Source organism: Arachis hypogaea, chromosome 17 (genome assembly GCF_003086295.3).
Source record: "Arachis hypogaea cultivar Tifrunner chromosome 17, arahy.Tifrunner.gnm2.J5K5, whole genome shotgun sequence".
NCBI classification, from domain to species: domain Eukaryota; kingdom Viridiplantae; phylum Streptophyta; class Magnoliopsida; order Fabales; family Fabaceae; genus Arachis; species Arachis hypogaea.
This window is the reverse complement of record NC_092052.1, coordinates 12,643,476-12,656,158: the sequence shown is the minus strand read 5'-3', so window position 1 is coordinate 12,656,158 and position 12,683 is coordinate 12,643,476. Positions and strand designations below refer to the sequence as shown.

Below are 12,683 nucleotides of genomic sequence, written 5' to 3'. Positions count from 1 at the left end.
GGAAAAAGTTCTAAATTTCCCTAACTAGCATAAGATTTTCAATGAACACCACACAAAATTACAAAACAATATAAAAACATTAAAATCATTAAACTAAATCCGACAATGGCATCTTTAGTGTGTCAATAAAATTGAGTAAAAAAGTTACCACATTCAGCTCTATCTTCGGAACAAAGGAGGCTATTTCCCTGACCCATCTACAACACATACATGTACATAATGGGTTGCAGAATAATTAGGCAGAAAATGAAAGAGAAAAATAAAAAATAAAAAAATAAAACAAAGCTTTTGCTTGTGACCATCCAAATCCAACTGTGATTCAAATCCTACAATTTGCACTTTTATGGTCCCCGCCTCCATGGATTGAATGTAGCATTAAACTCCGTCGTCTTAAAATCGGATAGAACTGAAGACCAGGCAATCTACACCATCTTCTGATTTTAACTTAACCTAACCATTAGGAGAATATATAATGTAAAAGTTGATGGATAATCATAATAATAAATAAATACATTAAAGAAGCAAAAATTCAGAACAGAACAAAGTTTTTGCTAAAACTCATAACAGAATGACCAAGAAAACTGGCGTCACATGACATTCAAGAACAAAGCTAAAAGAATGGAAACAAAAAAAAACAAAGCTAAAGGAATACCAATGAGATGTGTCCTGTAAAACACATAACAATGTTCCTACATTCCTACTTGGTAGGATTTGACAAGAGTAGAACTATGTTCTTTACCATGAAATCAGAGGGTTGTGTCTGTTGTGTAGAATTTGAACACTTACCTCCAAGTCACAATGCTTAGCAAAAAGTGTTGGTGACCAAGGTTCACCATCTAAACATTTTAATAACAAAGTTAATGAGAGATCCAAAATTAATGTCTATAATTTTAGAATACAAATGCTCTTGTAAAATCTTCAAACACGTTTATTTGTTTGTTTTTAAGAACATAAAAAAAAATGATGAAATCCCTAATTGACAAAAAGACATCATGTGGGAACATCTTAAAAAGTAAGATAATAGGTGATCCCTTTAAATCAAAATAACAAAATCTTAGTTGTGCCTTCAAACCATCAAGCAAAAGAAATCAAACCAATACTATGCATTTAGAAGATTTAGACTTAATTGATGACATTATCTCAGATTATTATCTTTCTAGGGTAAAATAGTCCGACTTTAATGCATGTCACTATTAAGCCCCTTTTTTGTTCTATATAAACCCCTTTCTTGCTCCAAGGACCTTGATTAAGAGTGGTTTGGCAAGTTGAATGTATAGTCATTATTCTCACTCTATGTTTCTTTGATAGGTTCTCAAAGTTAACAATTAACTCTCTAACTACCCAACCCTAATGAGCTATTGAGCTATTGAGCTATAAGAATTGTGTCATTTAACTGGATTTGCTACATAAAGATTTGAAATAAAAACCATAAGATAAAAGATTTGATATTGACAATGTGAGAGAGAGTAACAGTTTGTAGCAAGAGTTTCTCCTTATGGTGTTTTGTTATTTGAGAAAACTATATTGAGATAAACCAACTAGATCACCCATGTTTTCTAAAAAATCTCAAATAAGCAACATTCTGCACATGCGGGATGTATGCTCAATTAATGCACTTGTGAAAAACATAAAATTAAAAAAGCAATAGTTGTACCTTAATTAACCAATACTGTTGTGCCAACCATCAAATCTTGTTTGCCATTCCGAACTTTATCTTTTTCTCTGCAGGCTTGAGAATTTGAAAGGAACACATCAAGTTTTCATCTACACTCATCATGGCACCAGCATTGTCAAACTCGCCACAGTAGTTTGGAGCCGAAAATATTGTAACAAGTTGCCTTTCAGCAAAAAATTCATATCCATCCTCTACAACCTATAGAAAAAGTCATATAATGTTAACTTCCAATAAACCACCAAATGTTTAGCATTTTTATAGAGAAGATAAATGGGATTAACTAAAAAGGAGGACATAGAGGGTGACACGAGGAAAAAGGTATACATCATGACCTGATGAGCACGACAAATAAGGTCCAAGTCATGCTTTGTCAAGAACTCCGCAACCTTATCCGGGCCAAATGTGTAAGAAACTCCTCTGTCATTCATACCCCAACCCTTCACATCTCTACCCGGATCAGACCAAAGCAGATCACATAGCAAGCCAGTGTCTGGAATAGCAGTAGGACGTGGCAAATTCCTAATTTGATCCAAGTTTGTGAGTTCAGGGGAAAGGCCACCATGCATGCACAGTATTTTATCATCTATAAGGGCTGCCACAGGCAGACAGTTAAAAGAATCCGTAAAGGCTTTCCAGAGCCGCACATTGAACCTCCGCTTACATTCGTCGTAGAATCCATATATCCTATTAATGGAAGCACACTCATGATTTCCCCTCAACAAGAAAAAGTTTTCCGGATACTTGATTTTATATGCAAGCAAAAGGCATATAGTTTCCAAGCTCTGCTTCCCACGATCGACATAGTCTCCTAAAAAGAGATAATTAGCACTGGGAGGTAAACCTCCATACTCAAAGAGCCTCAACAAATCACTGTACTGCCCATGAATATCACCTGAAAGATGCAAAGTTCAACACAGCTTCTCTCAATTCTCAACAACAAATTAGTAGTGTTCTAAACAACTGCAAATGAATATCTTGAAATGAAGAATGAGAATGCTGAAACACTGAAGTAACAGGAAAACCTAGAGAGAAAAATAAAAATAAAAATAAAAATAAATCATATTTTGACACCACCCCACAATTTTATATCTCCCAATACAAAAAGGGTTGCCCACATTTTATTCACCCTTTCAAACCAACCAAGGATACCGTAAAAAGGTAGCAGCTTTAAACCCTAGACAAGAAAAAAAACTAATAATAACAACAAATAATGAAAATTAAAAGGGAATGGGGGAACAAAATACCACAAATCTTGATAGGGGCTTCGAGTTCTAACAAATTAGGCTGTTGAAGGAAGATGTCTCTGGAAGCAACACAAAGCTGCTTGATCTCGGCTTCAGAGAGCTGAACCTGCTTTCCAGGTCTGGCCAATCGGACCTCCGTAAGGCGGCGGATTATGTCGTCAAGAATTGCTTCATCAATCCCTTGTTGCTGTTGTCCTGCGTTGCTCATCGCAGCAACAAGATGATCAATAATCCGAATAATAGCTGGTAACAAAAATTGAAAACCGCTTCAGTCTCACTCACTCACTCACTCACACTCTGTTCTTCTTCAGGTTTTTTTTTTTTTATTTTGAAGAAACAAAAATAAAAAGAACAATTTTTTTTTCAGTTGTCGCCAAGAATCAAAGGGGGGTGAAGTGCTTTTCCCTTTCTTCGTGTATACTGTTTGTTTGTTTCTGTTTTTGAGAATTTGAGTTGTGTTTGCTCTCTCCGTGTCTCTGTTTTTTTTTTCTTAATAAAATTTGTACATTTATTATTTAATGTTATTAATTAAATTATTTAGGTTTTTTTGGGGAGGGATTATGGAAGCCCATAAAGCCCAATTTTATGTCCAGTTTTTTTTACCAAAAAAATTATATTTTTATTTTTGAAGTTAGTTTTATTTTATTTTAATTTTGTCCCAAAAAAATTTTATTTATATCAATATATTCTTACAGCTAAATTTTTAAAAAATTTACCATTAATCTAACAATAATGTATGGTAGCTATTTTTGATTTGTTTGTTTTGATGGTTGTTTTTAGAAAATTGTTGTTGAATTGGTTCTAAATTTTTTAAAAAATTATCCATCAAAGTATATTTGATACAAATCGAAATTTTTTGAGATAAAATTAAAATAAAATAAAACTTAGAAATATTTTTAAAATCTTTAACAAATTTTAAAAATAAAAAATATACTTTATCTATTTTAATAAATAAATTATAAAATTGGAAAATTTTTAAGATAATTGCAGTGAGAATTGAATGATTTTTAAAGGACTTAGGTGTGTTTGCAAGTTTGGTTTTGAAAGCTTGTAGGGAGAATGAAAAGGTTTTGGATCATTAAAGCTTGTTTAAAAGTTTAATTATTGGAAAGGAAAGAGTTTTGGAGATTTTTTTTAACCTTCAAACTTTTTTATTTTTAAGTTTCTCCAATTTTATGAGATTTAAATGATTTTTTTATTTCTAATAAATTATTATATCATCTTCTGTTTTTTTATTTTATTTCTAATATTCAAATAAAGGATAAAATTATAAAATTGTATAATAAAGGGTTAAGTACTGAAATCGTCCCTAAGGTTAGGGGTGAAAATCAAAATCGTCTCCGACCTTTTTTTGTTATTAAAATCATCCCCAACATTACAAAACGTTATAAAATCGTCCTTTTCCATTTCAATTTTATTTTTTTTACCATATTACCCTTCATTAGTAATAAAAATAATTAAAAATAATATTAAAAAATTAAACAAACTCCTGCCCCCCTCCCCTCCCCTCCCGTAACTCCCTCACTATCACACCTACGCATCATGTTCTGCATCATCTTCATCATCCTTATCACCTTTTGTCCATAACTTATGCATCATCCTTAGGCAACTATCTTCCTCTCCCTCTTCTTTTTCTCATGGCCATCACCCACAAACTAAATTCAGCAACAGCAACAACAAATTAACCAACAAATTCAGCAACATTAACACACATTTAGCAACAGCAACAACAAAATGAATAACATCAACAACAACATCCACAAAATAAATTAACAAAAATTTTAAATTTAAGAACAATTCAGCAATCATCAACTGCAACTTCAGATCCAAATTCAACAGCAACAGAAATTAAAAAAATAAAAAAAGAAAGAACAAAAAGAAGAGGGATTTGAGGCTGAAGACGACAAACTCGAAGACGCTTCTATCGATCCCACCACCCTCTGCTCTCCACCTTCCCAACCTCTCACAACTCACCTCACTCCTCCTACCTGCATCTATCCCAATGGAAAGTGGTGAGCTCCAGGAAACAAAAACAGAGAATCAGAGAAGTAGAACAGGAAGAAGAATAGATCTGAATCTGGAAGGAAGAGCGATACGGCAAGAAGGCAGAACGGAGGCGCAACACTACAGAAGGCAGAACGGAGGCGTGGCGCTGTGAGAGGAAGAACGCATGCCGGCGCTGCGAGAAAAAGAGCATGACGGAGAAGGAGTCGACGCCGAAGAAGAGTCAGAGAACATGGTTGTCGTCGAAGGGTAAGGATTAAGGTCGGTGATGGAAAGGGAGAAGAAGGTGGAGAAGGAGATGAGGAAGGTGAGGCCACCGTTAATGGAGGAAGGGTTGAGGTTGGTGATGGAAAGGGAGAAAAAAGTGGGGGTGGAGATGATACGGTGGCGAAAAGAAAGAGAGGAAGAATTGGGGTTGTGGTTGGGAGGGAGGGTTCCGAAGAGGGGTAGAAAGAAGGAGATCAAAGGGAAGAGAGGGAGAGACAGGAGACAAGATGGGGGGGTTGGGGTTGTTGGGTTTTTTTTTAATTTTATTTTTATTAATTTTAAGGGTAATTTGGTCAAGAAAATAAAATTAAAGTAAAAAAAAGACGATTTTATAACGTTTTGTAACGTTGGGGATGATTTTAATAACAAAAAATTGTCGGGGACGATTTTGATTTTCACCCTAGACCTTAGGGACGATTTAAGTACTTAACCCTATAATAAATTATTAAAACTATTATTATATACTAAAAATTAGTTATTATATATTTATGTGTGTATCTTATACAAATAACTCATTTATTTTTATAAACGTAGCATGATGTTAAATTAAATTATTGATCTTTAATTTGCTTTTATTTATAAATTCTTAATTATGTGTTTCTATTTATGGTATTTCATCAAAATTATTAATTGCTTAGCTTGAATTGGTTTTCTACTTGTTGTGATCATGATAGTTATAGATAACAAAGTTGAATTTGTCTAATTATTAGCTCACTAGTACGCTTAAATAAGTGTTAGGATTCGAATTCCATTTTATGCATGCAACAATTCATTGGCCAACGACAAACTCTTAAATGGAGTTCGATCCGTCATAGATTAGTTTTTAACTTAAACCTAGAGGATACTGTGAGAAATAAAAAAAAAAAAGTTATAAATTTTGTTATAGGATTCATTTAAAATAATGTTTTAAAAACATTATTTTAAGAAAAATAATATTAATAGAATATTTTATAAAATATATTTTTTTAAGGATTGTTATAATTTATTTTCTTTTATGATATTTGCATCAAGTATTTTTTTAATAACACTTTATAAAGTCATATTTACTTGTTATTAATAGACACTAATATACTTATTAATTCACTGTACTATTTTATTTATTAAATTTGTATAATGTTAACAAATAGTAAATATTATATTATAGTTAAAAAGTCTTAAAATCAGGTTTTAAAAATAAAAATATATATTTATATAGATATACATATTTTAAAAAATATTTTATAAAAAAATTGTAAACCAAATTTTTCCTTAATGCCTGTCATATAGATGGAAGATTTAATCATTTAAGATTTATTACAAAACCGGAATTTGTTTTGTGATGAATGAGATATTTTGTGAGACAGTATCACGATTCCATGTAACGTTATTGGTCTCAATCTCTCATGCTTTCGAGTCCTTTAAAATCGTGCAATTGCAGTTTTGAACAAACTCTCAGTTTTCAAAAACTCTTATTCGACCAAGCTTATTAGAGATTTTTAATTTTAATACGGAGGGGTTGATGGAGTATAGCAGCAATATGGGGTTTATGGTGTTTCACGGAGATGTGATGGCTGGGTAAGAAAAAATCGGATGGACTGATTTGGTGGACGGAAATCAGACGGACCGATTTGAGGATGCGGCAGGTGCACCAATCGGACCACCGATTTGGGTTCTCTGACCACGCATCACGCATGCAGCGTTCTTTGGTTGGCCCGTGACTCCCTCATCCAAAAGACCATTATTTTCCCCCTCCCAGGAGTATACCTTTCACTCTCGTATCTCTCTCTTCAACACATACTCAATCCCACCACTTTCTTTCTTTAACACCATTGTTGGATCACAACAAACCTTCAAAAAAATTTAAAAAAAATGCTAAGAAGACCAAAAATTAAAAAGTAAATCAACCAGAATTTTATATTGTTAATTATTTTGGACATCTAAATTATGTAAGTTTTTATTTTTTAATAATCTGATTTAATAATAATAATAGTGATAATATTAAATTTTATTAGCAATATATATTATAATGGCACTAAGTAGAGATTAATCATGTATGTGTGTATGATTTTATTGTTAAGTGGTTAAAAATAGAATTCAAAATAGAAATTAATCATGTATGTATGTATGTATGATGTGGTGCTTTACCGAAGAATTGGATTTTTTAAATAATTATTGGTTAAAATAAAATAATAAAAGAATGAATGAATGTAATGAAGAAGGAGAAGGGATGAGATCTGTACATATTAGATTAGAGTAGAGTAGATTGATATATTGTTATTGTTATTATTATTATTAGCAGTAGTAATTGAGTTTAATAAATTATTATGATTAATAATAAAAATTTAATAAATTATTTTATTTATGATCATTAATAATTGAATTTTAATTCAGTAAAATTTAGACAATAAATTAGTAATAACTAAACTTAGATTAGGAAATTATTATTATGATGCCGTGTTATGAATAATAATAATAATAATAATAATAATAATAATAATAATAATAAAATTAGTATGCTGTTTTATGAATAATAATAACAATAATAAAATTAGTATGCTATTTTACGAATAAATAGTTTATTAGTCGTGAAATTATTCTAGTTAGTTAGTTAAGGTTAAATAATTTTTGTTATAAGGTAATGAATATGATTGAAGGATTTTTGTATAACAGATTTACCGTGTATGTTTGAAATGCAATTATGCTGGAATTAGTTATAATGGACATGTAAGGATAATTGTGTTTTTGAGAATATAATTATATTATACTGGTACTTATAGCGGAAATGTGATATTGTAGGGTTCACGGATGTTGATGTGTGATCATTTAAAGCCGCCGGATCCATACAACTAAATTGTTGAGTCACACTTGCGCGAGACTGGATTTTATTATGTTTCACAAATTGGAATTATCCACTGTCAGTCAGCAATGATTAATGCTCTGATTGAGAGATGGCGGCCTGAGACTCACACATTTCATTTTTCGGTTGGTGAGTGTGCCGTGACCTTGGAGGATGTGGTGATAATTCTTGGTCCGCCGACAAATGGTCTTCCGGTTACAGGACCGACCATGAGTAGTTTTGAGGCATTGGAAGCCGAGTGCTTGCACCAATTTGGAGTTACACCGAGGAAGACGGACTGTAGAGGGAGCTTTATAAAATTAACATGGTTTAGGAGTTTGAAAGATCGTATATTGTTGAATGATGATGTGCACATTCAGATGTATGTAAAGTGTCACATAATGTTGTTATTTGGGACAATTCTGTTTGGAGATAAGTCAGGTGCAGCTGTGCATTGAAAATTTTTACCTTTGCTCCGTAACTTTGGTTAGATCATACAGTTTAGTTGGGGTTCGGCATGCCTGGCACACTTGTATAGATCATTGTGTAGGGCAACTCGTGTCGACTGCAAGGAGATGGACGGTCCACTGACACTGTTGCTCACTTGGGCTTGGATCCGGCTACCATTTCTAGCGTCGATTCCCGGCAATCCCCGAATGTTTCCAATTGCAAACATGTAATTTTGATTAAAGTATGCATTAAAAGAATTGATAGAAATTGTATTTTATTTTCCACAAGATAAGTTAACTAATGGATTGTCCGACGGCAGGTGGCGTAACTGGGACCGTGAAAACTATGCCTACGGATATAAAACGCTTGCACACTACAGGAGGTTGTTGGATGATCTACAAGAATGACAGGTATTTTGTAAAATACAAGTACCTTACGTAACTTGTTAAGTGAATTAATTGTTGTGTAATCATCTGACTGGTTCGATGTGTCCAGTTTCTTTGGCAGGCTTATGGCATTGGAAACATCGACCCAGACGTGATTCCTTTAGACATCCGTCATAATTCGGTTATCTGGAGTGCCACAGTGCCACTCATATCTTTTGAATGCATCGAGTGGCATGCATCTGATAGAGTCAGGAGGCAATTTGGATTGAGATAGGGTGTTCCTAATCAAGAGCGGGATCTAGGTGCATCACACGGCGAAATTCTAACTGGGCCTAAGAATCAAGATTGGGCCAATACCCACTCTTTTTGGGTGATGCAGTGGACCAATCGGTATAGTCACACTCTCTCTGATGACTTGGTGCATTTACATTATCCATTAGAAATTTACATGCATTGGTACCGAGAAGCATTTGGTGACCACTTGCAATTGTCGAACCTTGTATTCGAAGATAATCTAGAAGGTACTCCACCACCACCGGCACCGGAACCGGAACCGAAACCGGCACCGGTACCTCCCCCACCGCCGCCACCGGAACCGCTACAACAGAGGGGTTGAGTATTTTGCACCATATGTTCCTGACACGTATCCGTCTGATTATTTTTCAGCGTCAGTCACGGTACATCAACAGTATTGGGGTGGTCCACAGTTTGAGTATGGAGAGCAAACTTCATTCAGTCAGCTGCTTGGTTTCGTGGCATCGGGGTCGCACCACTCACATTTAGGTAATTATGTTGACATTCCCACCGACCATCAAGCACATTCGGGTGGTATTACTCCAACTAGAAGGTCATTGGATTCGAGACCTCAGGTTTGCACTTCCTCTAATAGTTCTGGTGCCAGAATGTCTGTTGACTCGAACAAAAGTGCTGAAGGGGCGGGAGGGATTATACAGAGTGGAAACCCTAGACGTATTCCGATGAGTCTGATTCATGAGAGTAATAGGGCAGTTGATGATGAGACTGATAACTGCCTAGTAGACCATCCAGAGGATGCGGATGAGGGTGAGGATGAGGATGAGGATGAGGGTGAGGATGAGGATGAGAATGATGACGATGCTGTTGATGAGGATCCAGCGCCTAGTGCAGGTAAAATAAACTATTGGTAATGATTTAGGGCTTGATTATGAATTTATATTAGTAGCTTCATGGTGAACTTGTATTTGTATTACATATTGAATTGCCATTTGAGTAATAGCATCCAACATTTGTTGTGTTTTCATAGGTACGGCCACAAGTGAAAAAGGTAAAGGTTACAACCTTAGAGCTGATCCTAGTGAACAACTCATTCAGTCTGTAAAATGTAGCCTTAACAAGCGCAGTCACCGGGAGATTGCGTGCACCCTTTAAGACGGAATTGATGCACTCCACAAGATTGGTGGTCATATGACCCCATCGGTATCCACCATCAAATGCCAAAGCATATTGCTCACGTGGGATTCGATCAAGCCAGTTGGTGTAAGCCTCACCCTGTTCCTTTAATCGTTCATAGCGCATCTGGTACTCCCTGATCGTCCTCGAGTATCCTATGAAAAACATTCAGTCAACAATGAACACCATTCTATTTGATCGTACTTACAATAAATTCAAAGTTCATTGTATTTAAACTTACCAATGTTGACGATGAGCTTCTGCAAGTAAGGTGCCTTGAACTTCCTCAAGAAGTTGGACTCAATATGCCAGATACAAAACATATGGAATGCTCTAAGCGTAGACCAAACCCCATTACTTCTCTCAATAGCTGACCTAATAGAATCGTGTCGATCAGAGATAAGTCCCACACCATCACATGTCACCACATGTTGACGTAAGTTACTCAAGAAAAAGTACCATGCATCAGAAGTCTCTCCCTCCACTATGGCGAATGCAATAGGCACGATGTTATTACCATCTTGTGAGACTGCAACCAATAAACAACCTTTGCATTTTCCATACAAATGAGTTTCGTCCACCTGCACCACTGGCTTGCAGTGTCTGAAGGCCCTTATACAAGGGTAATAACTCCAGAAGACTCTATGCAGTACACGTATATCAGGAACCAAATCATCCCCCTGGTAAGCAGGCATTGTTTCAAAGTGAACCACTGCTGATGGCTCCTTGTGACACATGGCCTCAAACCATATGGGCAAAGCTTCATATGATGCTTCCCAACCTCCAAAAATTGATTCCACCGCCTGCTGCTTTGCTAACCAAGCCTTGCGATAACTGATGGTGTAGTTAAACTTTGACTGGACTTCAGCAATGACTGATTTCACCTTTATAGATGGGTCAACCTCTACCAATGGCTTAATTGCTTCTGCAACTGTCTTGGAATCCAGCTTCGAATGGTCTTGCGAAGTAGTAGACCTAGTACAAGTGTGACTTCCATTGTACCTCCTTATCTCCCAACAGTACTTCTTTTGCATTTTGGTAACCCTGATCAACCAGTCACAACCATTGCCATATTCTGTACATTTGGCAAAGAATGTCATCGGTTCCGACTCATATACTCGATAGTCTACACCTCTCCGGATGGTATAATCTTTCATTGCCTTGATTACTACCTCCTTTGAACTGAATTCCATCCCCACTGCGAACTCACCATCCGCTACAACAGGAAGCGTTGCAAACATCAAAAGAAATAAATCCTGTATTATGTACTCAGTAATAAATCATTTATTATAACTCAATTAATAAACACACTTTACCATGTAAGATCATAATAGTCTTTTTTTTTTCGCTATTCTATCTACGTAAAGAACAACTAAATATAATCCATAATAAAAAACTATTAATTAATAAAAAATCAAATGCTATGCTCACAAATGACTATCCACATATCACATATATTACTCATCTGACTTATTGATCAGCTACTACAGAGTTTCACATAGCTGTCTAGCTTTACGCACCTACATTTATATATTGCAAAAACTCCGGTGCGTGCATAGCCTCCAAATCCAACAACCGCATGAAAGAAGGCTCCTGAAACGGATGCGGGTTTGCTAGTGCATTTGCAACTTCCGCCACATCTGCGTTCATAGCGCCGCCAGCTTCATCTTCGTCTTCACCTGGACCAACGATCTCATAGTTACTTTCAAATTCATCCTCGCTTTCACTATTATAATCTTCCAATTCAATGTTACGGTCCGCTTCAGATTGCTCAAACTCAACATACAACTCGATGCACGACATTCGATGGCGATTTTCTATATACATTGAAAACATTTCATGCATACTCGCTTCATCCATCACGTACTTGGTCTGAAATTGAACAAACCCACCAAACACAGATAAAGGATACCTGTACAAAATACACGATACTCTCCTAGATCTTTGAGAATCTATCTTCTCACAAATCACACCTTTCAATTCCTCAAATGACAATGTGAACGGAATAACAACATCTAATAGATTTTCACACACAAATTGAACTCCTTCATATGTTTGCAACAAAATCTGCCCATAATAATAAATTTTCAACACAACTCTATCATCCATATCAGTATACGTACTTGCCTATTCTCACACTCACTGAAATCTATTCTACAAGAATGAAGGAGAAGAATGAGAGAAAAGGAAGAACATCAGCTGAGACCGGCGATGAAGAAATGAGGCTTCTGTGATTTTTTTTTTCATTTTATGTATGCCGTTACAGGCAAATCGGACGGACCGACCGCGTGCCACACAAATCGCTTGGTTCGATTGGTGCACTGCCGGATTAAAAACAATTTTTGGCGACCCAAAATCGGTGGGTCCGATTACTGCACTCTCCGTTTTATAAAATTGGGCTCCCACAAATCGGT

At 35.4% G+C, this 12,683-nt stretch overlaps 2 protein-coding genes across 2 annotated transcripts; one reads left to right on the top strand and one right to left on the bottom strand.

Moving 5' to 3' along the window:
* Window positions 1-58: 58 nt before the first annotated feature.
* On the bottom strand, window positions 59-3,396 carry LOC112764599 (serine/threonine-protein phosphatase PP1 isozyme 4). Its single transcript, XM_025810277.2, has 4 exons — window positions 2,920-3,396; window positions 2,008-2,567; window positions 1,655-1,873; window positions 59-450 (listed from the first exon to the last, which is right to left on the bottom strand). The coding sequence occupies exons 1-3, from the start codon at window positions 3,125-3,127 to the stop codon at window positions 1,685-1,687; spliced, it is 957 nt and encodes a 318-aa protein (XP_025666062.1). The 5' UTR covers window positions 3,128-3,396; the 3' UTR covers window positions 59-450; window positions 1,655-1,684.
* Window positions 3,397-5,089: 1,693 nt separating this feature from the next.
* LOC140180492 (protein MAIN-LIKE 2-like) lies at window positions 5,090-8,463 on the top strand. Its single transcript, XM_072221699.1, has 4 exons — window positions 5,090-5,172; window positions 7,840-7,852; window positions 7,947-7,982; window positions 8,089-8,463. Exons 1-4 carry the CDS (start codon window positions 5,090-5,092, stop codon window positions 8,461-8,463), a joined length of 507 nt encoding a protein of 168 aa, XP_072077800.1.
* Window positions 8,464-12,683: the final 4,220 nt, after the last annotated feature.

Coding starts and splice junctions, on each gene's coding strand:
- LOC112764599 (XM_025810277.2), bottom strand. CDS start 3,127: ATGAGCAACGCAGGACAACAGCAACAAGGGATTGATGAAGCAATTCTT. Junction 2,568..2,919: donor AGCCCCTATCAAGATTTGTG/GTATTTTGTTCC, acceptor TGCATCTTTCAG/GTGATATTCATGGGCAGTAC. Junction 1,874..2,007: donor TTATTTGTCGTGCTCATCAG/GTCATGATGTAT, acceptor CTTTTTCTATAG/GTTGTAGAGGATGGATATGA.
- LOC140180492 (XM_072221699.1), top strand. CDS start 5,090: ATGCCGGCGCTGCGAGAAAAAGAGCATGACGGAGAAGGAGTCGACGCC. Junction 7,983..8,088: donor TAGGGTTCACGGATGTTGAT/GTGTGATCATTT, acceptor ATCCACTGTCAG/TCAGCAATGATTAATGCTCT.